General features: G+C 54.0%; 1 protein-coding gene across 1 annotated transcript in view; it reads left to right on the top strand.

Annotated features, from left to right (window-relative positions):
- Nucleotides 1-27,007, top strand: part of HMCN2 (hemicentin 2) — a 147,134-nt gene that overhangs the window by 17,062 nt on the left and 103,065 nt on the right. Inside the window, exons 5-15 of the mRNA XM_063081964.1 lie at nt 7,579-7,750; nt 8,391-8,497; nt 9,431-9,551; nt 11,540-11,803; nt 14,688-14,832; nt 15,320-15,441; nt 17,187-17,459; nt 18,076-18,217; nt 18,666-18,799; nt 19,245-19,358; nt 21,043-21,192. Of these exons, the coding sequence (XP_062938034.1) occupies nt 7,579-7,750; nt 8,391-8,497; nt 9,431-9,551; nt 11,540-11,803; nt 14,688-14,832; nt 15,320-15,441; nt 17,187-17,459; nt 18,076-18,217; nt 18,666-18,799; nt 19,245-19,358; nt 21,043-21,192 (1,744 nt within the window). The remainder of the gene's footprint in view (nt 1-7,578; nt 7,751-8,390; nt 8,498-9,430; nt 9,552-11,539; nt 11,804-14,687; nt 14,833-15,319; nt 15,442-17,186; nt 17,460-18,075; nt 18,218-18,665; nt 18,800-19,244; nt 19,359-21,042; nt 21,193-27,007) is intronic.

Raw genomic sequence — 27,007 nt, 5'->3', positions numbered from 1 at the left:
GCTTCCATTCCTTCCCAGTAGTCAGAGGGGTTCTCCCAGTGATGTGCTGGTAAGTGATTAACAACCACCTCTCTGGAAAGAACAGGATGCCCATTCCCCTGGTGTAAATACTCTTGATTTCATGCTGCTGTCATGAAGCCAATGAACAGAGTGGGTAAGTGATGCTGATAATTGGCATTTTTGAGTGTGTGAGCTGGCTCCAGCACAGTGCTGGATTGTCCTAAAGCAAATCTGACCACACGTCCCTCCTCATTGTCCCTTAGAAAATGTCCAGACCCTTACCAGATCCCTCTGCCTTTCTGATCCCACTGCCTAAGATCCCCCCCTTGCCCACTGCTCCCCAACTCACTGGCCTCTGCTGTTTCTTCAAATATCCCCGGTTCTTCCCCATCCCAGGGCCTTTGCTCATGTGGCTTAATCTTCCAGTTCCTCCTCCCCTGGCTCATTCTCATCTTCCCAGTCTTAGCTGAGATGCATCTCCTCACGAGGCCTTCCTTGATTTCTGCCAAGATTAAGTCTCCTTTCTTATCCTCACCCAGCTCCCTGTGCTGCTTTACAAAATTATAATTTTATAATGTGAGATTCTTTAGTGTCACTAAGCTGTGAGCTCCCCAAGGGCTGGGCCGTTGTGAGTCCCATCTGCCCCCAAATCCCCAGCACCTTGCGTTACCAGAGCGTAGCAGGTGCTGGGTGGAGAGCTGACGAATGAACACACGAGGGGTGCCTGAGGCCCTGCGGGGAGGAAGGTGAAAGGAGCATGTCCAAGCCGGCCACAGGCTTGAGCCAGCCCTGCTGTTGCCTCTGGGAGAGAGTGTCATGTATTGTATGTTTATGAACTGAAGAGAGCAGTTTCCAGAGCTGTGTTTAGATTAGCATGCCTTAACTCCCTGTTGACAGATGGCGTTTTGGGTTCTCTGTGACACATTAGGCTTTATTTTTGGCATGTCAGCCTACCCTGGCACTGAGCCTCCCATGAGAGGGTGAGGCATTTCAGAGGGGAGGGATGGCTTGATCCTTGCTTTAGGGGAGACCTATCTGGGCAATGGCCTGAAACCTGGGTTCCTGCTGGGGGCAACTGGGCAGGGTGGAGGATGTCTTGTCCAGGTGTGGGGCAGCGAGCCTGGGTGAATCCACCGCTCCTGGCTGTGGTGCCAGCTTTCTGCCGTGGGAGTCTGGCTGGGCAGCACGCATCTGACTCAGTGGGACTGCTGATAGCCAGGATTGACTGCATCTGGGTAGGGGCCTGGATCCCTCTCCTTCCTGGACACAGAGCTCTGTCGTTCATTAGCTTAATGCTTTGGACCTAGCCCCTTCCAGATGTTTGCAGACATTCAGCGAGCCTGGGAAAGTGTCTAGGGCAGCCAGGACTATGGTCACCGCCTTTCCCGCCCCCCACAAGAGAGGCGAACAGTGCCTTCACCCATGCCACGGGGGCTCTAGCTGGGAGAAGGACGCAGATGTTGCAAAAGTCTCCAAAGAGTGCATGGGTGGTTAGTCCTTTTAGCTTTCCAAAGTACATCCAGTGTGGCAGGAACAACATTCTGCGTTCTCTCTTCCCCTCGTTTATTGAGCATCTGCTATGTGCCAGGTGCAGCTGGAGGTGCTCGGTGTGGAGGTGGCAATCCATCAGTGCTTAGGCCTCCCTGATTTTGAGCATTTGCCTCTTTCCAGTTGTGGAGTTGGCTTCACTGGTACCAGGAACCCCCTTTGAGGTTCCAGGGTAACTAAAGGAGGGTGAAGATTCCCTGCACTGGTAGGAGTAATTTGGAGTTTTTACCATCCTTAAACAGACAAAGGGCCATGTCAGAGACAGGTGGTGTGGCCCCTTGAGCCTGTCCCAAAGGTGTGCATTGTTGATCAACACTTAGGTCCAGGAACCCCCTTGCACCAGCGTAGCCTCCCACAGGCTTCCCCCGCTGTGCTGTCACCAGCCTCAGTGGTGTGGGCTGGGGTGAGGAAGGAGCAAAAGAGCTGGACAAACCCAATGATTCTGCAGCCTCCCATCATCCTGAGAAGTCCTCTTTGTCTTTTTGTTTTGGTGGCTGGCTGGTATGGGGAACTGAACCCTTGACCTTAGTGTTACAAGGCTGAGCTCTAACCAAAGGGCTAACTGGCCAGCCCCCCTCCATATTTTTGCAGGGAGAGCCCTGGGCCTCTTGCTCTCCTCTGCCTCCCTCCCCTCTCCCGCCCTGCAACACATATCCAACGCAGCCAGTTCTGGGGACGGGGACCCTTCCCATGGACAGTACCAGCAGGTACAAATGGCAAATTGCCCACGTTCTGCATATCAACTAGGAGAAAGGCGACCGGCCTTCTAAGAAAGTAAGGGTAGGGGGTGGGGTGTGGGGTGACAAGGGAGGTTCTGACCAGGTGGCTCTGATTAACAGATCAGGAAAGGCCCAGAAATGACTTCATCCTGGATGCTTCCTAGGGGGAGATGGTGCGGTGGAGTGGTTATGGCCCGGACTCCAAGGCAAGAGGCCTGGCTTCAGACTACAGCTCTGTCACCTACCTGCTGTGTGACCTTGAGCACAGTTCTTAACCTCTCTGGGCTGCAGTTTCCTCTTCTGTCCAGAATCCACCCTCATTTTTCCAATCTGCGGTTGCCAGACCCGTTCAGCCTCCTGGCTCCCCCTTTCTGCTTCCTCAGCTGCCCTGGCAGTCAAGGGTCCTGGGAGGAGCCTCTGGGGATGATTTGTCTGCTGTGAAGGGCCGAGCGGCAGCCATCTGGCCAGGGTAGCAGCACCAGATTCTTTCATTCTTTCCCCATCAGTGACAAAGAGATGAGCCCTGATGCATTGCTGGCTCCTAGGCCCCCAGCCCCGCTAACATCTGGAAGCCATTGCCCTTGCCAAGTAAACACTGAGCTTGCTTAATGAAGGTTCTCTGCTCAGAAGGCTCCCCAGATTCCGCTTTGGAGCCCCAGAGACATCACAGGGTCCAGAAGGCCTTGCCCCCAGGACTGGCCATACGGGGAGTCTGGCCTTGCTGTGGGCGAGAGGGTCAGCTCCCCCAACTCCTGAGTGATCGTGTACTTACAGGGCAGCCCCGCGGGCAGGCCACCTCCTGGTGGGGTCACTGGCTTTCTGTCATGTGTCCTAGAATTCTCTCTGATTCAGTAGCCTGAACTGCTGGGCATCGTCCCTCCATCAGAACATCCTAGAAGGAGCTTGTAAGGGCAGTTGCAACTCGGTGCCAGGTGTGACTTGTCTGGGTAACTGTCAGCTGGTGTTGCCACCACTTCTCAGCAGCTCTGCTCGGTGACAACTCCCTCCTGACCCCTGACAAGGCCTGGCCCCAGGGGAAGAGGACAGTGGCCACAGAGCTACTTATGTGCTGTCGGGGGAGCTGCCTGCCTTACTTGGCCAGCTTCTGTCCACCTCTCCAGCTGGGACTCCTCGGCTGCTGCTCCTTTCCAGTCCACCACTGTGTGGACAAAGAACTTTGTCCCCACTCCTTGGCCAAGACAGGTGGGACTTTTTCAAGAGACACATTACTTAGAAAGCTAGGCAAGACAGAAGAATGAAGTGGCTCCAAGTGTGAAAACAGATGAGTTTCTAGAACACAGAATTCTCACTCTGTGATAACTGAAATCTAGCCATAAACTTCTAGGCACGTGGGCTCCAGCTCAGTCTGAGCAAAACATATTCATTTCCTCAATCTCAGGCAATTCTTCCAAATCTCTTCTTTTCCTGTTTCCTTCTGTGGACGACCCCATGGTAGGCAGAGCTGAAGAACTATGATTTGGAGCAAGGAAGGCCGAGAGGTAGCAGACAAGCACCACTTCCTAATCCCATACCCATGGCAGGCATCGCTGGTCAATCACAGAACCCTTCTAATTGAGGCTGAACGTGGCTTCGCACTTTTTCTTCAAACAGCATTCCACGAAGGCATTTCGAGATGAGTGGGGCTGGCAAGCAACAGCATACCACTGTGCTTGCTCAGGGATGTGTTAAAGTCACGGCATACTCGTTATTTGTAGGTGACTTTTACTTAAACTTACTCTGAAAAATCTCAAGGATGTTGAAAAGCCAAAGCAACGTACCTACCAACTCAATTCAACAATTGTTAACATTTTTGCTCTCCTTGCTTTATCTATCTCTCTATGCCTTTTACTGAACTATGATACCTTATCCAGACTTTTTTAAAAAAAAGATGGTCTCCACCGTAATCCATAATATCACTAATAAAATTAAAACGAGTTTCCTAGTATCATCTTATACCCAGTCTGTATTCAGATTTCCCTCATTGTGTTATAGCATCAAGGTCAAGGTTTCAGATCCCGATACCAGCCAGCTGCAAAACAAAAACAAACCCGCTTTTCCTGAATTATCCCCCAAATGTCTTTTATAACAGTCTTTGTCCAATGAGGACTTAATCAAGTGCTGTGCCTCTCATTTGGTTCTTAGGTCTATTAAGTCCCTTAAATCCGGAGTTGTCTACTGTCTTTTCATGGCACTAAGTTGTTGAAGAGGCATTGATTTGTACCATGTCTCGTGTTCTGGGTTCATGAGATTGTTTCCTTCTGTTATTATTAACTTTTTCTTTTTTCCCCGATAGTCCCCCTAAACTGGGTTAGTCTGAAGGGCTGATTAGAGGAAGGCTGACAGTTTGGCAGGAAGATGTCAGAGCTGGTGCTGTGTGTATTTTCTCTTGTCTCATATCAGGAGGCAGATAATGTCCGCCTGTCCTCCTGTTACTGATGGTAAGTTTGTTTGCTGAGTTAAGGTGGCGACAGCCAGCTCTGCACATTGTGCAGCCGTGCTTTTCCATTTATGACTCAAGTGCTCTGTGGGATAACGCTCCGTCTCCAAGCGAACATTCAGTTTCCCCATCAACCTTTCATCTGTGGTTTTAGCATCCACAGAGGATTCTTGCCTAAAACGATTATTTTATTAGGGGTTGCAAAATGATGATTTCCTAATTGCATCATTCTTTCCACATTTATTAGTGGACATTCTTCCAAGAACTTTTGCTCATCAGAAGGGATTATTTGGTTTCTCTCAAGTACAATTTCTATTGAAAAAGCAGGAATCACATTTAGTTTTTTCTCTTTAATTAAGAAGTCATCTTCAGTGGTGGCAACTAAGGTTTTACTGTTTTGAATTTTGCTTTCTCTTTTTTGAGTACTGTTATGGGACAGGGGTTATGTAATTCAGTATGTTTCAGTTGATTACAGTTATTATTCTTTTTCAGGCTCAAGTTTTCCCAGATTTAGCCAGTGGGAGCTCCTTCAGGCTGGTTCCTGTATCCTCTTGATATGTCTCCACTAGTCTTTGAGAACATCTTTGTCTTATGGAATAACCAGTTGTCCCAGGCTTACCTTAAAAATCGCCTGCCCCAGACCTGGAATTAGTCATTTATCCAAGGAACCCTAGTGGGGAATGGTATTTAGAAACCAAAATCTGGGTAGTAGGAGTGATCACTGGTATTGAGATTTGGGGACATCATTCCTTCTTATCTATCTTTCTGTCATCAAGAACATTTATACTGGGCCAGCCCCGTGGCTCACTCAAGAGAGTGCAACTCTGGGAGCACTAAGGCCGTGGGTTCGGGTCCTATATAGGGATGGCCAGTGCACTCACTGGCTGAGCGTGGTGCGGACCACACCGTGCTGAAGATTGCGATCCCCTTACCAGTCAAAAAAAAAAAAAAAAAAAAGAACATTTATACTACTTCTAATTCAGATTTCACATTGCAGATTTTTTAGTTAGTTTATTTGATTATACACTTGCAGCTTTCTCATATTTAATTATAAGAGGAAATCTTGATTCAGAAAATGCTAACATTTTTGCTTATTTGCTTTATCCTGTAAGATACATAAAATAGCTTCAAAACCACAGTGCTGACAGTTCTGCCACCTGACAACTACTAAGGAAAGATTTCTTTGTAGTTCATTTTGTCCTCAGGGTACCTCCCTCCGAGAAAGTCTAGTTGAGCCTCTGGGTTCTGAATTCACTCGGATTCACTTTTCTCTCTGTGGTTATGGTGCCAATCTGTACAGCCAGGTTCATCTGGCGCATTTTCTTTCAGTTTTAGGGTCTGCACAGGACAATTCTTGAGTAACTTGGCCTGGAAAGAGAAGGTCCAGACATGAAGGCCCTTTTCCTCTCCCTCTTTACTGGTTTCCTCACTGGAACCTGGGAGATGTGGCTATTGCAAAAGAGGAAGCGTGAGCTGGGGAAGGGAGCAGGACTGAGTGACATCTGAGAGGTGGACCTATGGTGAACCTGGTGGCCCTGTTCAGGAGGCGCATGTCCTACGATACTCACCCACAGTGAATAAGCGCTTCCTGAGCACCTGCTCTGGGCCGGCCAGAGAGTTCGTGGCTGAGACACGTGGGTCTCTGCCCCCATGGAGCTCTCAGGCCAGTAGGGAAGAGAGGCATGAATCTAATAAGTGTGAACGACTGGGGTGCAGAGCGCTGCAGAGAAATATGTAGCAGGGAGCAGACAGAGCCTGCTCGGGATTGGAGAGGCCCTTCAAGCTGACAGGTGAAGACAAAGCAGGAGTTGGTTGATGAGGAGGGGGCAGGGCATTCGTGCAAAGAGAACGGCACGTGTGGGTGGGGGCTGCCTGGGGAGGTGTGGGGGCCCAGCGTAGCCAGCATGGGGAGGTGTGGGGGCCCAGCGCACCCAGCATGGGGAGGTGTGGGGGCCCAGCGCACCCAGCGTAGTCATAGTGGCACTGTGACCTTGGGTTAGCTTGGACAGGTGGCCAGGGCCACAGAACATACGGTCTTGAAGGATATGGTAAGGAACTGGAGAAACCAAATAATTTTGTACTCAATGAGATACCATCTCAGACTAGATCAAGGGTCTATACATTCATTGGTGGGGGGATGTTTTTGAGCGAGTTTGATAACCCCCTGAAATTGTACCCTAAATGTGTCCCCAAGTGATATACTATTCTAGGCAGAAGGTCTTTACCTTTTACCTGATTCTCAATGGGACTTGCCCAAAATGTGTAAGATTTTAGAATGAATAGCAATTATAGAAAGCAGGTATTTAAGATTTCTCAGCATTGTGAAAATTCTGTCCACTAATTCCTCACTTGTGTGGATTGGGTGACTCAGAGTGTTGGCAGCAGGTTGTCTCAGTCTTGCTCAGAGAACACGGCACCTGGTGGGAGCACAGTCTGAGGCCCTGGGGGGCGGTCGTGAACTACAGGGGTCTGGAGGAGATTCCAGATCTGCATGTGTAAGAGGCACTGAGAGGGCCTCCTGGGGGAAGTGATGGGTGCCATAGAAATTGACCAGGTGGAGCAGGTGGGGAAGATTCTTCCCAGCAAATGGACATCCCTCGCTCCTTCCGTCCAAGCTGAGTCCTCTGGATGCATCACAGCTCAGAGCCCACAGAAGCCCGGAGGGTAACAATGTGTGAATCGGGGCTGGTGTTGGACAGCCAGGAGTGGGGTGGCCTTGGGTGACCTGGACAACTTGTATCCTAAAGCCTGTGGGGGAGAGACCAGATTCTGAATACAGCTGGCAGCTGGTTAGGGACCTGCTTCAGGTGGGCCAGACACAAGCAAGACGCTATGGGCACCTGCTGGCATCAGATTCTCACACTTTCCTCCCAGGTACTGAGGTGGGTGGAGTCAGCAATCCAAGTCTCCAAGGTGCACCTGTTATTCACGGACCAAGAGCAAGAGGGCGAGCACACATGGAGACTCCCCTTTGACCCCAGCCTGAAGGAGGTCACCATCTCATTGAGTGGGCCAGGGCCTGAGATCGAAGTCAGAGACCCGTTGGGTATGTGCCACTCTGGGGCTGGACTCCTTTTCGGCCCCAAGACCAAGCTGGAAGCCCAGGATGGGAAAAAGAAAGAGACCCAGGTGGCAGGAGGTTCAGACACAAGGCCCCAGGAATAAGGAAGTGGGGGAGGACACCAAGTGGAGAGCAGAAAGGGTGCTGTGGTGGGCAAGGGAGCAGGGAGGCTGGTGGCAGCCAAGCAACGGGAGTGAAAGTGGCGGAGGCCCCAGGCCTGTGAGGCTCTCACTGGGCTTTCCCAATATTGGCTCAGTAGATTCTCACGGTGGGAAGGGTTCCTAGCAATTGTATAGATGGGGAGCTGGGGCCCAGGGAAGTGCAGTACTTGTCAAAGTCAACAGAGAAGCAGGGTCAGTGTTATTTGGGCAAGGTCACCTGGCCTACGATGCTCTGAGGATGTCATGAATAGCAGGTCCAGAGTCCAGGTGTTCAGCCCACACCTGGGGAGCGATGAGGGTGGAGTGCGGAATAAGGTGGGGGCCTGAGGATGCCAAAGGCCCTCTTGTCACTTCCTGGGAAACCTGAGACTGGTGTTTGGTGGGTTGTGGGTTCCTGGACAGGAAGGGACCCCTGTCACCCCCAGGGAAGTGTCAGGACTGAGCAGTCCTTGGGGCTTCCACAGGAAAGATCCTGCAGAAGGACGAAGGCCTCAATGTACTCCTCAACATCCCTGACTCGGCCAAGGTTGTGGCTTTTAAGCCTGAGCACCCTGGGCTGTGGTCCATCAAGGTAGGGGGCACAGGGTTGCGGTGGCGGGTGGGAGAGACCAGCTTCACCGAGCTGCAAGCATCTCCCTCCTGCTTGCCCTGGGGAGCCTAGGGCCTTGGGAAGCTGAGGGCTATGGTGTGGTGGTGCTGTGGGCGTATCAAGAGAAGTAAAGGGTCAAGGACAGAGGAGGGGCCTTCTGCTTTGCACCAGTGAGAGGAAGTGGAGTGGTTTGGGGTTAGTTAGAGAACGTTTAAGAAAGACTTGAAAAATGACTGCAGTGTTCATAAATGGGTAACTGAGCTGGCATGACTCAGAACCCTGTCCTATGAAGAATGTGTCAAAGAAGCAAGGGTAACTTTGAGGGACAGCTCAGAGGGACAGGACTGGCCGGGGGAGTGGGGCCTGCTGTCATCTGCAAGGTGCTGCAGGTCAGGGACTGGAGGCAGGCTCGGACCCTAACTGAACATTCTGGGATGGGGCAGGCTGCTGCTGTGGAAAGTGTAAGCTCCTGCTAACCTGGCAAACACTTACTGAGCACCTGCTGTGTGCCAAGCACCATGCTAGCTGCTGCAGGTGGAGTGGCAGCACGGACCACCTGCCCTTCAAACTCTGAGCACCTTTGAGCCCAGAGCTGTCATGCTGATGGGGCAGGCAAGACAGGGAGTTAGACATGCAGGGGACAGACAGGGCCTTCAGGGGACTGGGGAGAGCTGAGAGGCAGAGCACAGCTTCAGGAGTCCTGCTCAGCTTGGGGTTGTGAGCTGGGGCTTCTGCTACTTCATTTGGGGAGCCTTGTGCTGGGCCCCCGGGAACAGGCAAGTTGCCCACGTGTCTGCAAAGGCAGAAGAATTCCAGCTGCTGACGCGGGGCCAGGTCGGGGCAGTTGCCTCCTGTCCTGGAGCTGGGGTGCTGGGGTCTGATACTCTGGTGATGCGGAGCCTGGGCCTGTGCTAGGTCTATAGCAGCGGCCGCCACTCAGTGAGAATCACGGGCATCAGTAGCATCGACTTCCGGGCTGGCTTCTCCACGCAGCCGTCTCTGGACCTCAACCACACCATCGAGTGGCCCTTGCAAGGTACAGTGCTCCTGACACTGCGCACGAGGCTGAGCCACCCTCTGAAGAGACGGGCTTGGCTTTGGGACATGGTGGGAGGTCTGGGGGCAGGCTCGACTGTGTGTGACCGTGGAAAGGGCCCTGCAGAGGCTAAGGCAGGTCGTTCTCCCAGACCCCAGTGAGTTCCCGGGCCAGTGTTCTCTCCTTCAACCCTGGCCCAGGTGACATCATGATATTCACCTTTAGAATATCCTCCCTGCCACCCATGGCCTCCAGGACCCTTATGTTGTCCCCTTTATCACTGACTTCACCTCTTCTTTCTTTTTGTCAAAACGTGTCTGTCTAGTGTCCCACTTCAGTTTTCCAGTGGAAATCAGGCTGGCTCAATAACAGAGCAGCTGCTAGTGAGCTGGAGTGGCCTGGGAGGATGTGGCAGGTGGAGACATGGGGTCAGTTTTTCCTCTGGAAGTTGCCCACCAGGGCCTGAGGATGTCTGTGTGTCCCATGCTATTTCACCTGGAGAAGCCTGGGCCCCGGGGCTGCCTGGGCTCCAGGCCAGTGAATACCACTGTTTGTCAGATCAGGGGTCCCAATTTATAGTCTGGAAAATATAGTTCCTCACCATGGGGCCATTCAGAGGATTTTGCTGAGACCATCTCAGAAGAGAGACTGAGAGGGGCCTCGTCCAGGTTGGGCAGACTCTGGACACTGAATAGTGGCCAAAAATAGTGCAAGCTGGACCCTTAGTTAGGGCTTTCTTTCAAATCTTTATCTTCTCTCATGTTTGTTATTCTTGTCAGCCCTTGTTAGTTTCCGTGCCAGGACCAGTGGTAATGTCTTTAAAGTGGAAAAGGGGCTGCTTACTCATTTTGTGGTCGCTTTGCCAACAGCAGCAAGGGGGAGAAGTGGGGAAACTCTGGTCCGGCTCTAAAGCCAGAGAGAAAAGTAATCCTAAATGCAGTGCTAGAGTGGGGACTGAAAACTGGCCTATCCCAAGGGCCAGTCTCAAGTAGAAGTGGGCAGAGGAGGTCACCTGTGACTCTCTTGGGTTTCTGATTTTGATAAGGATGTGAGTCAATACTTTTTTTTTTCTTAAAGAGAAACAGCAGGGCAATTGCAAATGATAAATAGTGATTGACACTTGGCCTCAGTGCTGGGGACATCACGGAGTGGCAGAGACTGTGGCTAACTCGATAGTAGATGCCTGGACCACAGGAAGCAGCTGCTGCATGTCATTGGCTGATTGTGGCGACGTGGAAGGGGGCCCAGCATTGACAAGCTTGATTTTTCAATCAAATCTGGACTTCTAGATTTTTACATGCCCTTTCCAGATTGTTCAGTGTTTCTTCAAAAATTTTAAGGCATTTCATGGACCACACCAACCACACCCACAGGCACCTAGTTTATGATCTCTGAGAGAGAAAAAATTAACAACAGTTCAAAAAGGGAGAGACCTGACCAAAGTTCCCAAGTCCACTAAGGAAATTATGAAACCTGAGTCCAGTTCTCCCTCTTTCAGGATGGTGTGAAAAGCACCACATTTCCATCAAGATAGAAAGGGAAACCAGAGAAAAGCTGAGCATGGGGAGAGGTTGGGCAGGAGTCATAGTGTCCCCAAACCAGAGTGGACACTTCATCTGAGGCCATTCTCCAGAGCCTGATGATGGTCAGCACCAGAGTTAATGGGGCAGGGGTGGAGAGACGTGGCCCTTCCCAGTTCTACCCCATGAGAGTCCAAGTCTGCAGAGATGGAGGTGATGCGGCCACTGGGAAGCAACAGGTTGGATGGACAGTGGCATTTCAGGACCACGGACAGCAGCAAGGTCCCCTCTCTCCCCATCCCACCCCCAGCATTGGTTGGCACGGGCGTGGGTAGAGAAGGTGGGGGAGTGGGTGAAAGGGCCAAGCAGCCTGGGTCCTGCAGGTGTGGTCTCAGGGCCCCTGCTTGAGGAGGACCGTGGAGCCCGTCACAGATGCCAGCACCTCGTTCCTCACCCTCCCCTCTGCAGGGGTGCCTATCTCCCTGGTGATCAACTCCACGGGCCTGCAGGCACCTGGCCGCCTAGACTCGGTGGAGCTCTCACACAGCTCGGGGCGGCCCCTCCTGACTTTGCCCATGAGATCCCTCTCCAATGGATCCACCCATCAGCTGTGGGGCGGGCCTCCCTTCCTCACCCCCAAGGAGCGCTTCTACCTCAAGGTGAAAGGCGAGGACCATGAGGGAAATCCCCTCCTTCGTGTCTCTGGAGTTTCTTACAGTGAGGTGGCCCCAGGTAAGTGGTTGGCTCTTTTGTCCCCCATCTCTCCAGCTCACTCAGAGTCCCATTTCTTCCTGGAAACCCGGAAGGTTAGATTACGAAATGTTTGTTCATTAAGTTTCTATGGACAGCTATTCCTTATTAAGCCTAGTAGAAATCAAGATGCTTCAGGTGAGGCCCTCAGCTCAAGGATTTAGAAGAGTCAAATACCTGTCCATCTACCCTCTGTCTACCCATCCACCTACCCATTCATCCACCCATCCACCCATCCATCCATCCACCTGCCCATTCATCCATCCATCCATCCATCCATCCACCCATCCATCCATCCACCTGCCCATTCATCCACCCATCCATCCACCCACCTACACATTCATTCATCCACCCACTCATCCACCTACCCATTCATCCACCCATCCATCCATCCACCTGCCCATTCATCCACCCATCCATCCACCCATCCATCCATCCATGTACCCATTCATCCACCCATCCATCCATCCACCTACCCATTCATCCACCCATCCATCCATCCACCTACCCATCCATCCACACATCCATCCATCCACCTACCCATTCATCCACCCATCAATCCATCCACCTACCCATCCATCCACCCATCCATCCGTCTCTCTAATATTCATTTTGAGTGTCTGCTATGTGTCAGTCATGGTGCTAGGTACTGTAGACACAGCAGCAGGTGGGGCAGACGTGGGTGTTTGCTCTTCCATAGTCATAGCCACTGTTATAGTCATCATCATGGCACTACTAGTCCTGGTCAACATTCTGAGCACTTTCCATGGGCTGGTCCTAGGCCAAGCACTTGCCATGCACTAGCTCACTGAACGCTTGCAGAAGTTCTGAGTTGTCTCCCATTTTATAGATGAGGAAACTGAGACTGCCCGCCTCACAGGGTTGCTCTGAAGGCTCCATAAGCTGGTGCACACCATGGGACAGCCCTTGGGTGCTCAGAGGCCGCACTCAGGGCATGAGAGTTGTGGACCTTTATGTCATTTTGTCATCCCACCTATGGTTATGCTGTGTTGGTTCCCATATGTGTGGCTTTTTACTGGTGTCCCATGTGTCTCTGAGGTCTCATCATCCAGGTCAGAAGCCCCCAGAGGGCAGGTGGAGCCTTTGGTTTTCCAAGTCTGCCTCTGGTCCTAGCAGGGCATGTCTGGGCTCACCGGCCATACGGGCTCCTCACTGGGCTCATCGTCTAACTCCTGCTCGCTAACCCCCTTCCCTGGGAGGTGGCCCGGGAGGAGTTCACAGAGGTGGATGTCATTGACATCCCAGCACTTCTCTGTGGGGCATCTCAGCGAGGAGCTTCCTCCTCTGTCCACTTCAAATAGGGAGCGGGGTGGAGAGGGGGGACCGGCTCCTGAGACTGGCTGTGGTGGCCACGATGCCTGCGGTGGGGTGGAGGAAGTTGAGGAGGTGGGACAGGGCAGGGCTGGGTGGGGGAGCTGGGGACCTCTGCTTTCCAGCCTCCTGGCCTCCACTCCCCTGCTGTGGTTCCTGGGCCTCTCTTCCTTTGGACTTTACAGCTCGGAAGAGGAACTTTCAGGAAGGAATTTCAGCAGGGGCAATAACGGCCTCTGTCTTCTTTCTCCTGTTCTTTCAGATGGATCCAAAAGTTTGCAGTTGAGCTCTGGCTTTTGGTCTCAGCTCTAGATTAAGCTGGGGTGGGGGGAGGGTGTTGTTTGGGTTTTGCTTCTTCCCTGACCTTCTGGGTCTGGGAAGCTGGGATTTTGCCTTAGAGCAGGAGGCTCTGGGTTTGGAGATAAGAGGTGTGGGTCTGGGGTCCCTGGGCCCTTTCAGCTCATGGAAGCGGGGAGCCCGAGCTGGTCTGGCAGAGGCTTCCAGTGTGTGTGGGTGAGTGGCAGTTGCTTTGCACACAGCTGAGGACGTGGCTGGATGGCCTGACACCCCTCTCCCCTGGGACGTGGCAGGCAGCCTGCAGCATGATGTCACCACCGCCCACCCCACCCCCAGCTCTGTGCTCGAGGAGGTCTGGCACATTGTCTCACCCTTGGAGCATCTCTGCCGGCCCCTCTCGCTCTGTTGGGGACGGGGAGAGGGCGGCACAGAGGTTGAGCACACACCCAGGATCACCCAGCACAGACGGGGACTTCTCAGACTTCTCTGCTGAAGTAATTCCAATAGCCAAGGAAAGAGAATGGGTCACCCCAAGACCAGGGTTTGATGAGGGGGGCAGTGTGTCTGACGGGGGCCCCAAGGGACTCATCACAAGCTGTGAGATTTCGTTGAAGTCTCTTTTATTATCTCAAAAATGCGTGTGAATTTTGCATTTACAGCCATGCTCCAACTATGCTTATTTTTAAAGGAAAGGACTTCCCTTTTTTTGGATAAAACTGGCCCTCTGGGCAGATGGGGCAGTTACACAGCCCCACCCACTCCCCTGGGGAGCCCCATCCCAGTCTGGGTAGCTTTTCATCGGATTTCAGAACTGATGAAATACAGTCCCATACAGTCGAGACACTGGTGGGAAGGGGCTGGTCCCTCCTGGCCAGGCTTGAGTTAAACAGCCTTGTCATAAACCACACAGGCGACATGAGCTAAAATTAGTGGAGCTCACGATGCCCAGGCATGATGCCAAGTGTCTTCCACATGCCACTTCTCACCAGCTCCTCCAAACAACATGATGAGACCTCAACATTGTACCGTGATTACCCCGATTTTTCAGAGGTGGAAACTGAGAGTTAGAGAGGTGAAGTGACCTGCTTTCAGTTCCACCTAACGGTGGAGCTGGGGATTGAATCTCCAGCCTTCTGGCTCCTGGTTCACCCCTGTGGTCTCTGTGCTGCTGGGTGTGGTGAGGGTAGGCTGTGGGGGGTGGCTGGGAGGAATTCTGAAGGCTGGTCCTTGCCCACAGGCGCCCCCCTGGTCAGCATGCCCCCCAGGATCCACGGCTACCTGCACCAGCCCCTGCTGGTCTCCTGCTCTGTGCACAGTGCCCTCCCCTTCCGGCTACAGCTGTGGCGGGATGGAGCCAGGCTGGGCGAGGAAAGGCATTTACAGTGAGTGGCCGATGCTGGCTGGTTGTACCCAGCCACAGGGCTCCCAGGATCCTGATGCCCTGGAGGGACCACAGAGGAGTGGGTGGCAGGAGAGGGAACTTTGTCCTGGTCATATTGTCCTCCGGGGCTGCCCAGCACAAACACCTTCAGGGAGGCCAGGGATGGACGAGAGTGCGTCCCCGAGACCGCCACCACTGCTGGGTCACCAGCCTGGGAAGGAGCCGTGGGCCTTTCTCAGCTCCATGGGGTCAGGGCAGGAGGGACCTCGAAGATGCTCTCTCTTATGGATGGGAGTCCAGGGCTCAGCAAGGGGAAGTGACTTGCTCAAAGTCACACAGCATGTCATGGGATTTGCATGTCCTTGGCTGCCCCCATCTCCCCTCTGGGCAGGATTCAGGGGAGTGGAGGCCCCGAGGGCCAGATGAGGCTGGGGGGACCCTGACTGGGGCCGTGTGGTTGTGATTCTCCTGCTGTTCTCTGTTTGCAGGGAGTCAGGAAACAGCAGCTGGGAGATCCCGCGGGCCTCCAAGGCCGAGGAAGGCACGTACGAGTGTATGGCGGCCAGCAGGGCTGGCACTGGACGAGCAAAGGCCCAGCTTGTCGTCACAGGTCTGCCCCTGGGGACCCCTCTGCATACCCCTCCCACCCTCTGCCTAGATTCTTCCCCCTAGGGTCACCTCCTAGCCGGTCTCCTTCTGCAGGGTCGTGCACCAGCCAGCCAGCTGCTGGGGCTTCTCCATCATCCAGAGTCTTGCCGCCCCTGCTGACCCCCCGTGTGGGGCTGTCTCCCCCAGGAATGGCCTGTGGGCTTCACTTGGAAGGTTGAGAACCCTGGCTTGGGTCACACCTGCCTGACTGCCTTAATCCCACCCCGACTTCTTGGTTTGGCCTTTGGGGCTTGGCCAGATACCCGGGCCTTTTCAGAGGTCACTGTCCATCTCTTGGTCCTGACCCCTAATGCCTGCAGGCCCCTGCAAGGATAGCACTGTCGAGCTCAGGAAGGCTGGAAATGCCACAGACAGCCTCAAAATGAAATTGGCTTTATTTTTGAAATTATGAACCTAAGCTGGTTTGTGGAGGGGGAAAGGAATGCAGTGAACATGGAATGATTAGCCACTCCACGTTCAATTACAAAATACTGCTCCTGCGCCTTGTGGGAAGACTGGAAAATACAAGCGAGCAGAAAGGTCAAAATAATGTGCAGTTCCTGCATTCTTCCGTTTTGATTTACTTTCTCCCAGACCTTTTCCTATGTAAGCATTTTTTTTTTTAATGGGATAATATAGATGCTTACACCAACCTGATTTTTTTTTTTTATCATCTAACAATATAGCAGTCATCATATATGCTTCTATGGCATTAATGAAATTTGACTTTTTATGAATCATGGTACAGAAAAGTAGAATGGTTTAAGGAAACTGGTACAAACATTACTTAGAGCTAACAGTTGCTAAGATTTTGCTGTATTTGCTTTTCCTCTTTTTTGCTAATGTATTTTAAGCTAAATTGTAGGTAACCTGATATTTTAGTACGTATCTCTAAAAAAAGTAGAGTTTTCCTGTATAATAGAGGTCCTGTGATTATACCCAGTAAAATGAACAATAATGCCTTCATAGTATTTAATTTTGTTCATAGTCATATTTCCCCATTTGCCCCAGAATGTCATTTCCAGTTAGTTTCTATAATAGCGTTTCTGGTGGCTGCAGAGCTCAAACGCTCTTGTGGACCGTACATGTGCTTGGACGTCACCGTTACTGGCTGAACGTCACCGTCACCATCGGATCCAGTTTTTCCCTGCTGGATCTCAGGCCTTCGTCCCTAGGTTAGGCTGTCTCTGATCTTGTCACTTCTCATGGCTTTTTGCTATCCAGATAGTGGTTTTCTTAGCTCTTCCCTCCTTTGGGGCAGTGGCCTTATTTCTAAATTTTGGCAGCTGCGAATAGCCCTGCTACTGTGCATAGAATAGTTTGAGCACATTATGCTTTCTCTCTTGCTGGTGATTTCCAAGGGTGGAATTATTGGCTCAAAGGCTATGATGAGTGGTGTGGGGCTTGTTAGACATCTTAGCTGGCTGTCATTTGGAACGCATGCACGTGCCCTGCAGCCCTGGAGGGTGCATGGTGGCAGTGAGGAAAGGAGACCTCCCCTGGGTGCCGCCGCCCTCTGAGATGGTGAGCAGATGCTGCTTAGCCACTCTGCCAGCTGATGTGTCCACAGCAATATGTTACGGGCCGACCCGTGCCTCGAGGTTGGGGGTGGCACAGGGTCCCAGAGTCTGGACCCCACCAGGGCCTGCAGGGCAGCCCCTCCCCCACCTCAGCCCCTGAGTCCCTCCTGTGCTCATGTCCCTGCAGACCCCCCACCGCAGCTGGTCCCTGCCCCCAACGTGACCGTGTCCCTGGGGGAGACTGCCATCCTGTCCTGCCAGGTCCTAGGTGAGGCCCCCTACAACCTCACATGGGTCCGGGACTGGCGAGTCCTGCCGGCTTCGACGGGCCGAGTCACCCAACTGGCCAACCTGTCCCTGGAGGTCAGCGGCGTTGTCTCTAGTGACAGCGGGTGGTACCAGTGCGTGGCCAGCAATGCCAACGGAGTCACAAGGTCATCTGTCTGGCTCCTGGTGCGAGGTGAGGCTCTTCCTGCTGCCCCTAATTCAACACGCACCTAGCATGTACCGCAGAAGCTCATCAGTCCATCTCGCTGTTTAGACATTGTCTCTGGCAGCAACATCAGCCCTTTTAGTGTTTTCTGTTGGCTGTTTCTAGATGAGCTGCCCCATTAGCTGTGTTTAAGCTTGACAAGTCATTGTCCTGTAAGATTTCAAAGGACCAGGGTAGAACCCAAGTTTGGGACCAATACCAGGGCAGGCCTTGGGGCCCACCTCCAGGTCACTGGAGACGAGGGCTGTCCTCAGTCCTAACAGCTGCCTGACATCTCCTGAAGCCTCTGGGAGGTGCTCAGCTCAGAGCAGAGATTCAGGGAGCACGAGGCTCCCAGGCTGGGGAGTGTTGGGAGATCAGCTCCCCATGTGGCCTACGGATGTGCTTGGGCAGCTGCCTGGTCTACCCCACTTCCCAGGCAAGCCATTTGGAGGGATTTAGGCCCTTTGCGGCCCTTGCTTCCCCTGTCTTGCCCACCTGTGGCTGTAGGGAGGGACAGGAGGTGGGGGCTGGGGGCTGGTACTTGGGACTGCAGGGCTGCTCTGACTGGCTCTTCCCCACCTGTCCACTCTTTGGGCCACAGAGGCCCCACAGGTCAGCATCCACACCAGGTCCCAGCGCTTCTCTCAGGGTGTGGAGGTGAAGGTCACCTGCTCAGCGTCTGGGTACCCCCCACCCCACATTTCCTGGAGCCGTGAGGGCCGTGCCCTGCAAGAGGACAGCAGGTGAGGGCCCAGGACACAGAGCTCTGGAACTGGCAGCAGGTGGACAGGGCCTCCCAGGGGATCTCTCTGGGCCTTGGTCTCACCTGTGAGTGGGGACAGCATTTGCCTTACCTTCGTCTGGGATTACCTGACGCTCAGGAGTGAGACCACTTTGGAAACATAACAATGCCGCAGAGTGGGCTCAGTGCTCAGGAGCTGAGCTCCGGAATCCAGCAGACCTGCATTTGGATCCTGCCTCTCCCAGGCTGTGTGACCTTGGGCAAGTTGTCTGCCTCTCTGAGCCTCATGAATTAGAAAAGACAATGTACATTAGAGTGATTAGGACACAGCCTGGCCAGAGCAAGTGGTCAGTGTAGAACAGCGATCACTAGTGATGTTGTTAATTAACTTGTAATTAGTGATGACAGTGGAGCAACCCTTGTGTGACCTGACATGTTTTATGGCACAGCTCCAGAATCCGTGTGGATGCCCAGGGGACTCTGATCATTCAGGGCCTAGCCCCAGAGGATGCTGGGAATTACAGCTGCCAGGCTGCTAATGAGGTTGGCACAGACGAGGAGGCAGTCACCCTCTACTATGCAGGTACCTGGGCCACATGCATCTGCAGGAGAGGGACCTCCCTCCCTCCCATTCACAAACATTTGCTGAGCATCTACTATGTGTCTGCCACTGGGACACAGTAGTGAGCAATGGTCCCTGTCTGGGGGGAGCTTATGTTCCCACAGTGGACACGGAGCAGGGTGGTGTGGGGGAAGGGTGTGCAGGTGGGGGCTGGAGGGAAGTGGCCGCTCCGCTCAGGACTCATCCAGGGTTTCTCCGAAGAAGTGACCCTCGCCATAGGGTCACCCTTGGGAACAGTGGTCCAGGCAGTGGTGCTGGGGAGACAGAGGCCCCGAGGTGGGAATAAGCCTGGGCTGCTTGCTCTGGAGGCTGCAGGGAGGCTGGTGTGGACGGAGTGGGGCCAGGGCTGGGATGGGGGGGGTCCCTGATCTGTGCAAGCCTCGATCCCCATCTCCCCTCCACACAGACCCACCAGCCATCTCTGCCAAAAATACCGTGGTGCTGGCTGCTGTTGGGGAGGAGGCTGTGCTGGTGTGTGAGGCGTCCGGGGTCCCCCAGCCTCGGGTCATCTGGTATCGAGGTACGATGGGTGGGGACAGGGGCCTGGGGAACTGTCCCACTGGGGCTCTGGAGGACCAGCTTTCCAGAAATGTCGTTGGGGAGCTCTCTGGGTGGGGTGTCTAGGAGAGCTGGCTGGTTCCAACAGCCCCCCTCACCCCTGACCCCAGCTGGGTGTTGATAGAAGTGACACAGGAGTTAGGAGCAAGATTGAGTCAGACCCAGATTTGATATCCAGCTCCCCTGGGTGACCTTGCGCAAGTCACTTGGCATCTCTGAGCCTCAGTTTCCTTATCTGGAAAGTGAAGAAAATCAAAGATTGGTTGTGTGAGGATTAATGAGTCCATATATGTAAAGTGTTTAGACAGGCCTGGTGTGCAGCTGTGCAAGTGCCCTCAGTGACGGCGATGATGTGATTATCTGGAAAATGGGGGTGACAGTACGAGGGTTGTTCTGCGGCTTGGGGTTCATGGATACACCGTAGACTGCTTTCACAGTGCCTGGCACCAAGCTGGAGCTTGCCTGGCGGGGTGCCGGGGCTGCTGCCTCAGTCTGTCAATGTACTGGGCTCCTGCTCAAGTGTCAGCCAGGGTCCCCAATGAAGCCCTTCCCTCCTAGATGCTCTCCATCTTGTGAGCACTTGTCTGGGACCTTCCCAGAGCCCCACCTTGACTCTGAGACAGGCAGGGCAGGTGGATTTAGCTCAGAGTTTGAGCACTCTGTCCAAGGTCACCCTCCAGTGGGTGGCAGAGGCTTCTATACTCCTTATGGAGTGTTCATGGCAGTGCGTGTTCTGGCTAAGAGCCCCATCAGCCCAGCCCAAGAGCCCCTTTTTAAAGGGGGATCTTATAGTGGAATATTACTCAGCCTTACGAAGGAAGGAAATTCTAACACATGCTACAGTGTGGATGAACCTTGAAGACATTAAGCTAAGAGAAATAAGCCAGACACAAAAGGACAAACACTGTATGACACCACTTAGATGAGGTCCCTAGGGCAGTCGGACTCATAGAGACAGAAAGTGGGGTGGAGGTTGTCAGGAGCTGGGGGAGGGGAACAGGGAGCTAGCATTTAATGGGGACGGAGTTTCACTTTGGGAGGATGGAAAGTTCTGGAGGTGGACGGTGCTGATGGCTGCACAACAGCAGGAGTGTCCTTAGTGCCATTGACCGTGCACTTAAACGTGGTTAAGATGGTAAATTTTATGTTATGTATATTTTGCCATCATAAAAAATTAAATTTAATTTCATTTAAAGGGGGGGTCAGAATCAGGGGACTTGGTTGGCCTCAGGAGCCTGGAGGAGATATCAGGCAGGAAAAATGATGGGGACTTCGGGGTGGATGTCAGGGAGGCAGGCAGGGGCGGGGTCACCTCGGGGCTCCCCAGGCCCCTCCCAGAGCTGATCCGAATCTCATCTGGACCTGGGGATGGGCACCCAGTAGGGAGGCCCAGGCATGGACTCCTTGGGTGTTGAGCCTGCCGTGTGGGGGCAGGGGGCTGAGTCCTAGTTCTGATCAACAGAGTCCTCAGGGAAGACCTGAGACTTCCGCAGGACTGGACCAGGGTTCCTGACTTTGAGGGGAAATCTGCTCCCACCCAGCCCCTTCCCAGGCCCCAGGCTTACGGAGCTGCAGGAGCCCAGGGTCCGGAAGGTCTCCATGGCAACGAAGGGCGCTGGCTTGATGCTTCTTCATCTTTGGTCCAGGGGGTCTTGAAATGATTCTCGCCCCGGAGGGCTCCAGCTCTGGGATGCTGCGGATCCCGGCGGCTCAGGAGAGGGATGCTGGTGTCTACACCTGCCGGGCTGTCAATGATCTGGGTGATGCCTCTGCAGAAATCCATCTGGAGGTTGGACGTGAGTGTACAACTTGTCCCCCACCTGCTCCTACCCCTGCTGCCCATCCCAGCCCTTTGCTCCCCGACTCTGAGCACGGAGAGGAGACCTCTACATCACAGACTGCTAGTGTGGGATTGCTCATGTGGGTCCAGAGGACATGGGGACAAGGGCATCAGGAGGGAGACGGCGTGTGTGTTGTCTCTTGCTGGGTAACAAATGGGCCCAAAACTTTGTGGCTTAAACAATAAGTACTTATTATCTCACAGTCGGAGGGTCAGGAACCCTGGAGCAGTGTAGCTGGGTGATTCTGGTTCAGGGTGTGTTGAGAGATTGTAATCAATACGTTGGCTGGTGCTGCTGTCACCTTAAGGTTTGTTTGACTGGGGCTAGATGGTGTATGCCAAGCTCACTCACATGGCTGTTGGCAGGAAGCTTCTGTTCCTCACTATGTGGGCTTCTCTAGAAGGTGTCTCACCACGTAGCTTCCCCAGAGCAAGTGGGGGTGGGGGTGGGGGGGGAGAGAGAGAGAGAGAGATGAAAGAGAGAGAATCCAAGAGGAAGCCACAGTCTTGGAAGTCACATACCAGCACCCTACGATACTCTACTGGTCACACAGACCAGCCCTGTTGCGATGTGGTGGGAGGGGCTGTGCAGGAGGGTGAACACCAGGAGCCTGGGACAGTTGGGGCTGTCTTGGAGGCTGCCTACAGTATCACATCTGGTTCAAGCTTGGGCTGAGATCTGAGTTCCAGTCTCATGCCTGTCACCTCCTATGTGCTTTGGGCAAGTCATGGAGCCTCAGTTTTCCCATCTGTAAAATGGGGCTGACCATACCCCCTCCCCTGCTGGGTTGCTGTGACAGTTCAGTGAGATCGGGCACGTGATGCCTAGCACAGGCTCTGGCCCACAGCGATGGTTTAATAAACAGGGGTGGGGTGGGGAGGGTGTGTATGTGATTATCCCCTTTTTGCAGATGGGGGTCTGGATTTTCTGTGGCTGGTGCATGGCCTTGGCTGTGATTTCCACGATGTCCAAGTTCAGGTCTGGGTTTTGGTCACTGGGATTTGCTTGGAGCCGTGGGCACAGCTCCTCGGCAGGGTACAGCTCCTCAGCACACTGAGCCGGGGCAGATGGGGCTCTGAGAGTTTGCCGCGGCCATGGCGGGAGACAGGTGCTGGGAGTTCTAGGGAAGCTCAGAGAATCGAAAATGTGCTTGCCGTGGGCCAGGCTGGGCTGGGGCTGGGGCTGGGTGGGGTGACCAAGGAGCTCCCCCAAAAAGGGCAGGGCCCTGGCCAGAGTAGGCCCAGTTAGGAGGGTCTGGCTCTGGGAGAGACGGGACTGTCTCAGGGTGGGATCCTCCCAGGCTTGGGTGCCCACAGTCTTCTTCATTTGTTTATTCTGTCATTCATTCCTCCAACACAAGGGTACCAAGTGCCTGTGTGCAGGCCCTACGGTGGCTGGTGAGACATGGCATCTGCCCTTGCGCTGCTCACGGGGTCAGACAGACAGAAGACAGGCCATCAGAATGCTCAGGGTACAGAGGTCTGGAGGTGGCACCCTCAGGGGCTGTGGGAGCCCAGAGGAGGGGGCTAACCCAACACTGGGGGCTGGGAGACCAGAAGCAATCATTCGGGCGAAGAGCTGGGGAACAGTGTTGCAGGTGAAGGAAGGAGCAGGTGCTAATCTCCCCGTGGCAAGAAGGGGAGCGAGGCAGGGAGTGAGACGGGGAGGGGTTGGGGAGGCGGCCACAGCTGCTTTCTGTTACAGCCTGGGGGAAGCTGTGAGTAGGATCTGGGCTTTGTCCTGGGGGTGGTGAGAGGTTTTAAGGAGGAGAGAAATATGCTCAGACTTTTCCTGCTGTGTGGCTGGACTCTTGAGTGGGGTGGGTGTGGAAAGCTAAGGGCTTAGAAGCCTGATCATAACAATAATAAAAAATATGAGCTAACACTTCTATGGTATTTACTTGTGCTGGGACCAGCTCTAAGCACGTTTCCTGGGCTAATTTGTGCAGTCCACACAACAACCCTTGGAAATGGGGGCTATCGCTATCCCCTTTGCAGATGGGGAAAACGAGGCACAGAGAGGTTAAGTGGCTTGCCTAAGATCACACAGCTGCCGAGTGGCAGAGCTGAGATCTGAGCCAAGGGTCTGGGCCTCTCACCCTGGTCTGGAGCCTGGTGTTCACCAGCTTAGATGTCACTTCCCCTCTCTGAGCCTCGGAGTCCTCATCGGCAAAACGTTTCTGAGATGTGCAAATCAGAGAGAAAGAAGGCCTGGGACGCAGTGGGCTCTGATGAAGCCAGTGCCACTGTGATTGGCCAGAAGTTTCTGGGTGAGCAGAGAGGGTGCTCCAGGGAGGGCTGCACTTGGTATTGTTATGGGCGGTCATTCTCTGCTCCACGTCTGATTTCTTTTCCACAAAGCTTTGTTTCTTTAGGGTCTGTGCTGATGTGCCTTGTTCCTTTGCCTGTCTGCCTTTGACCTTGAAGCCATATCCCCATGTCCGAGGCAACTCTGTTGGCACCCCAGCAGAGTTTCTTGGCCACTGGGCCTTGGACGGCCCCTGGCTTTTCAGTCAGGGAAGGGATGGAGAGTGGCCCAGCACCTGTGGGTCTGGGGTGAGCTGGCCTGGCAGTGCCAGTGGGAAATGGAATTTCCTGCCCATCTGGGTGGCAGCTGTGGTCCAGCCTTCCTGGCCAGGCTGGCAGAGGCCAGGAACAGGTGGGCCCTGTGCCCACACCCTGCTGTTGAGCTGGGAACTGGCTTCCTGGTGGCATTTGGGGCACAGGATGGAAGGTGCCCACTTCCTCTACCGACAGCAAGTGCCCGCGTTGTGGACTAGCCTGCAAGGCACTTTGGCATCACCTTCTGGGCCTGGCATTCCAGGTCCTGCTGCTTATTTGGCTAAGTTACCTGCCTCTCTGAACCTCACTTTCCTCATCTGTGACATGGGGACAATAATCACAGAGCCTTAATGAGATCATGTACTTTGCTCAGAGCTTGCATGGAATGAGTGATCAGTACACTCAGGCACCCTCTCCCCACCCTCTGTCTGCTGTGCCTAGGCTGGGTGGGCTGACCAGGGCTTGGCCAGGCGGGGTGGCCATCATACGGCTGGTGACCGGGCTCTGCGGCAGGCACCCCCTCCCTGAGTTCAGTGCCCTGAGCTGTCGTCTTTGCTTGGCTTGATTTCTCTCTAAATGGTTGTTCATCTGTCCCTTTTTCTGTCCTCCTATTTCAGTCCCTGCTTTTTAGTGCCAATCCAGATGCTCCTTGTTGCTGGGGACCAAGCTGGGAAGCAAGGGGGTGTGCTTTCATGGGTGCTAAAGACCCGCCGGTCAGCATGTGGGGGCAGGAGAAGAGCCCGCTGGCTCTGTGGCCTCTGCGGCTGCTGTGGCCAGTGTCGGGGCGGCTTCTCCGTCTGGCACAAAGGGCCTGGACACGAGGCTGAGATACTTCTAGGGGTCTAGGACAATGCTCTGACCATAAGTTCTTTTCGAATCAGAAGAAAAAAATGAATGATAGTGAGCAGATAAAGGTGAATCCAGCCTGGATTGTATGTGTCTTTGTACCAGTGCAGGTGTAAAATATAATTTTTAATATTTCTTTGCTGAGTAAAAGGCCCATGAAATTCATTTGTTGGTTAGGGCTGCAGCCGCAGGCTGGTTGCAGGATCTCTATGTGGGGAAAGGGTCTCCTGAATCCTCAGAGAGGACTGGGAAGGCCACCCCTCCCCCGCTTCAGTCACTGTCCTTGGGCTCTCTGGGCCTCTCCCCATGACCCACTTTGTCCATCTGCCCAGTTTTTGGGCTGACACTCCCTCCCTCCTCCTGGCTAAACTGAGTCAGGGCTGGGGCTCTTCTGGAGCTGGCTCCATCCCCACCAGTCCTGCCCCAGGGCTCCGACCCTGCACTTGCAGGGAGGCAGACGCTGGGGTGCAGGGTCTCCAGGCAATGATGAGGAGCCCTGGAACTTTAAGGTATTAGGACCAGAGTAAAGTTACCTCTTTCCAGATGGGGAAACTGAGGCCCAGAATGGTGAAGGGGCTCTTCTGTGGGTGCCCAGTGGGGCAGACAGCACAGGGGCCCTGCCCAAGCCCTGGGCCTTCAGGCCAGTGTCCCTTGCCCTGGGAGTGCAATAGAAGGCAGGGAAGTCACCACCTCTGTCACCTAGAATCCATGGGAGCCTTTCCTCCAGGAAAATGCCTGGGGGGCGGAGCATGGCAGACCAGCTGGAACCTGTGAACCTCACCCCCATTGGCTCCGAAGCCTCATTTGCAAGCAGACGTCACTCTTCCTTTTAAACGTTCTGCCCTAGCCAGGCACACCCCTGGGGCTGACTTGCTTCCTCTCTCTCTCCCTCCCTCCTTCCTTCCTTCCTTCCTTGGGTATTTCCTGAGCACTGACTGTGTGCCTGAGGGGACAGCCCTGCCTGTCTATGGCCAGGCCCCTGTATCCCCACAGCTGGCTTGTAGGAGGGTTTCAATAAGTATGAGTCACAAGGAGGAGGTGAGACAGGAGGCAGCTGGCAGTCTGGCCCAGCAGGGCATTTCGGGAGACTGTATGTCACCCTGATGTCTGTGGGAGCCGTGGACAGTGTCTTGGTCAGGTTGGGCTGCCGTAACAGAACACCAAGCACCGAAGCCTGGGGGCTTGCAAGGCAGGCTTTTATGCCTCAGTTGTGGAGGCAGGATGTGGGAGGTCAGGGTGCCAGCATGACAGTCCTGTGAGGGCCTCTTCCTGGTGTGCAGCTGGCCGCCTTCTCACATGTCCTCATGTGGCCTTTCCTTGGTGCATGTGGGTGGAGAGAAAGAACAAACTGTCTGGTATTTCTTCTTTTAAGGGCACTAATCTCATCGTGGGGTCCCCACCCTGATGACCTCATCTAAACCTAATTCCTCCCAAAGTTCCCATCTTCAAATGCTGTCATATTGAGGGTTAGGGCTTCAACCTGTGAACTTTGGGGACACACAGTGCAGCCCATAGCTGATGGGGTTTAAGCAGGGGGAGCCAGGATCTGACATGTGCCCTGGGAAGTCCCTCCCACCACCACAGTGAGGGTGGCATGGGGTAGGCATGGAGAGGGGAGGGCTGCAAGGGGTCACCTGCCATGACTGAACTAAATGAGATGTGAGCAGGATGAGGACACCCCTGTCACTGCTGGAAGGTGACAAAGCAGGCAGAGTTAGGGACTGCAGCCCTGTGGGTGCTGGTGAGTCAGGGATACATTGTGGTGAGGGCTGGGGGCACATGGGGGCTTCCAGGGGCAGATGAACCCAGGGGTCCAGAGCTCAGTGAGAGGTCTGGGCTGGGGAAAGATGTGGGGGTGTTGCTGCCCTGGCTGTGGCTGGAGTCCGGGCTTTGTGGCTGGGGGAGGCCAGGGTGGGGTGGGGCATAGGCTGTCCTCTGGGGAGGCCCAAACTGGAGGACCAGGGCATCGCATCCCTCGAGGTGGCAGACCCTCCGAGGCTGGTGGCTGGCATTCTTCTGGCAGATGGGGCCAGTCTCTTATTCAGGGTATTCTGGGCTCCCCACACAGACCCCCCTCCCCACAAACAGGCAGCTGACAAGAGAGCTCCAGGGAGTCCTGGTGACTGCTGCCCATGTCCAACTGTTTCTGGGCATTTGCAGCTCCTGCCCTGGAAACCCGTCCACGGCCAAGACAAAGGGGTCATTCCTAGGGGAATCAGATGGCCATGGAGCCAGCTCACCATCCCTCCTGGGTACTGCAGAGGGTCACCTGGGAGCCTGTGTGAGGAGGGGGCTCGGGATCTGGAAGCAGAGGTGGTGGAGCCTCATGGCTGAGGTCCTGGGAGGAGTGCTGGGCTGGGCAT

Source organism: Cynocephalus volans, chromosome 17, assembly GCF_027409185.1.
Source record: "Cynocephalus volans isolate mCynVol1 chromosome 17, mCynVol1.pri, whole genome shotgun sequence".
Lineage (NCBI taxonomy): Eukaryota > Metazoa > Chordata > Mammalia > Dermoptera > Cynocephalidae > Cynocephalus > Cynocephalus volans.
The sequence above is the reverse complement of the archived record's forward strand: the minus strand, read 5'-3'. Positions and strand labels throughout refer to the sequence as shown.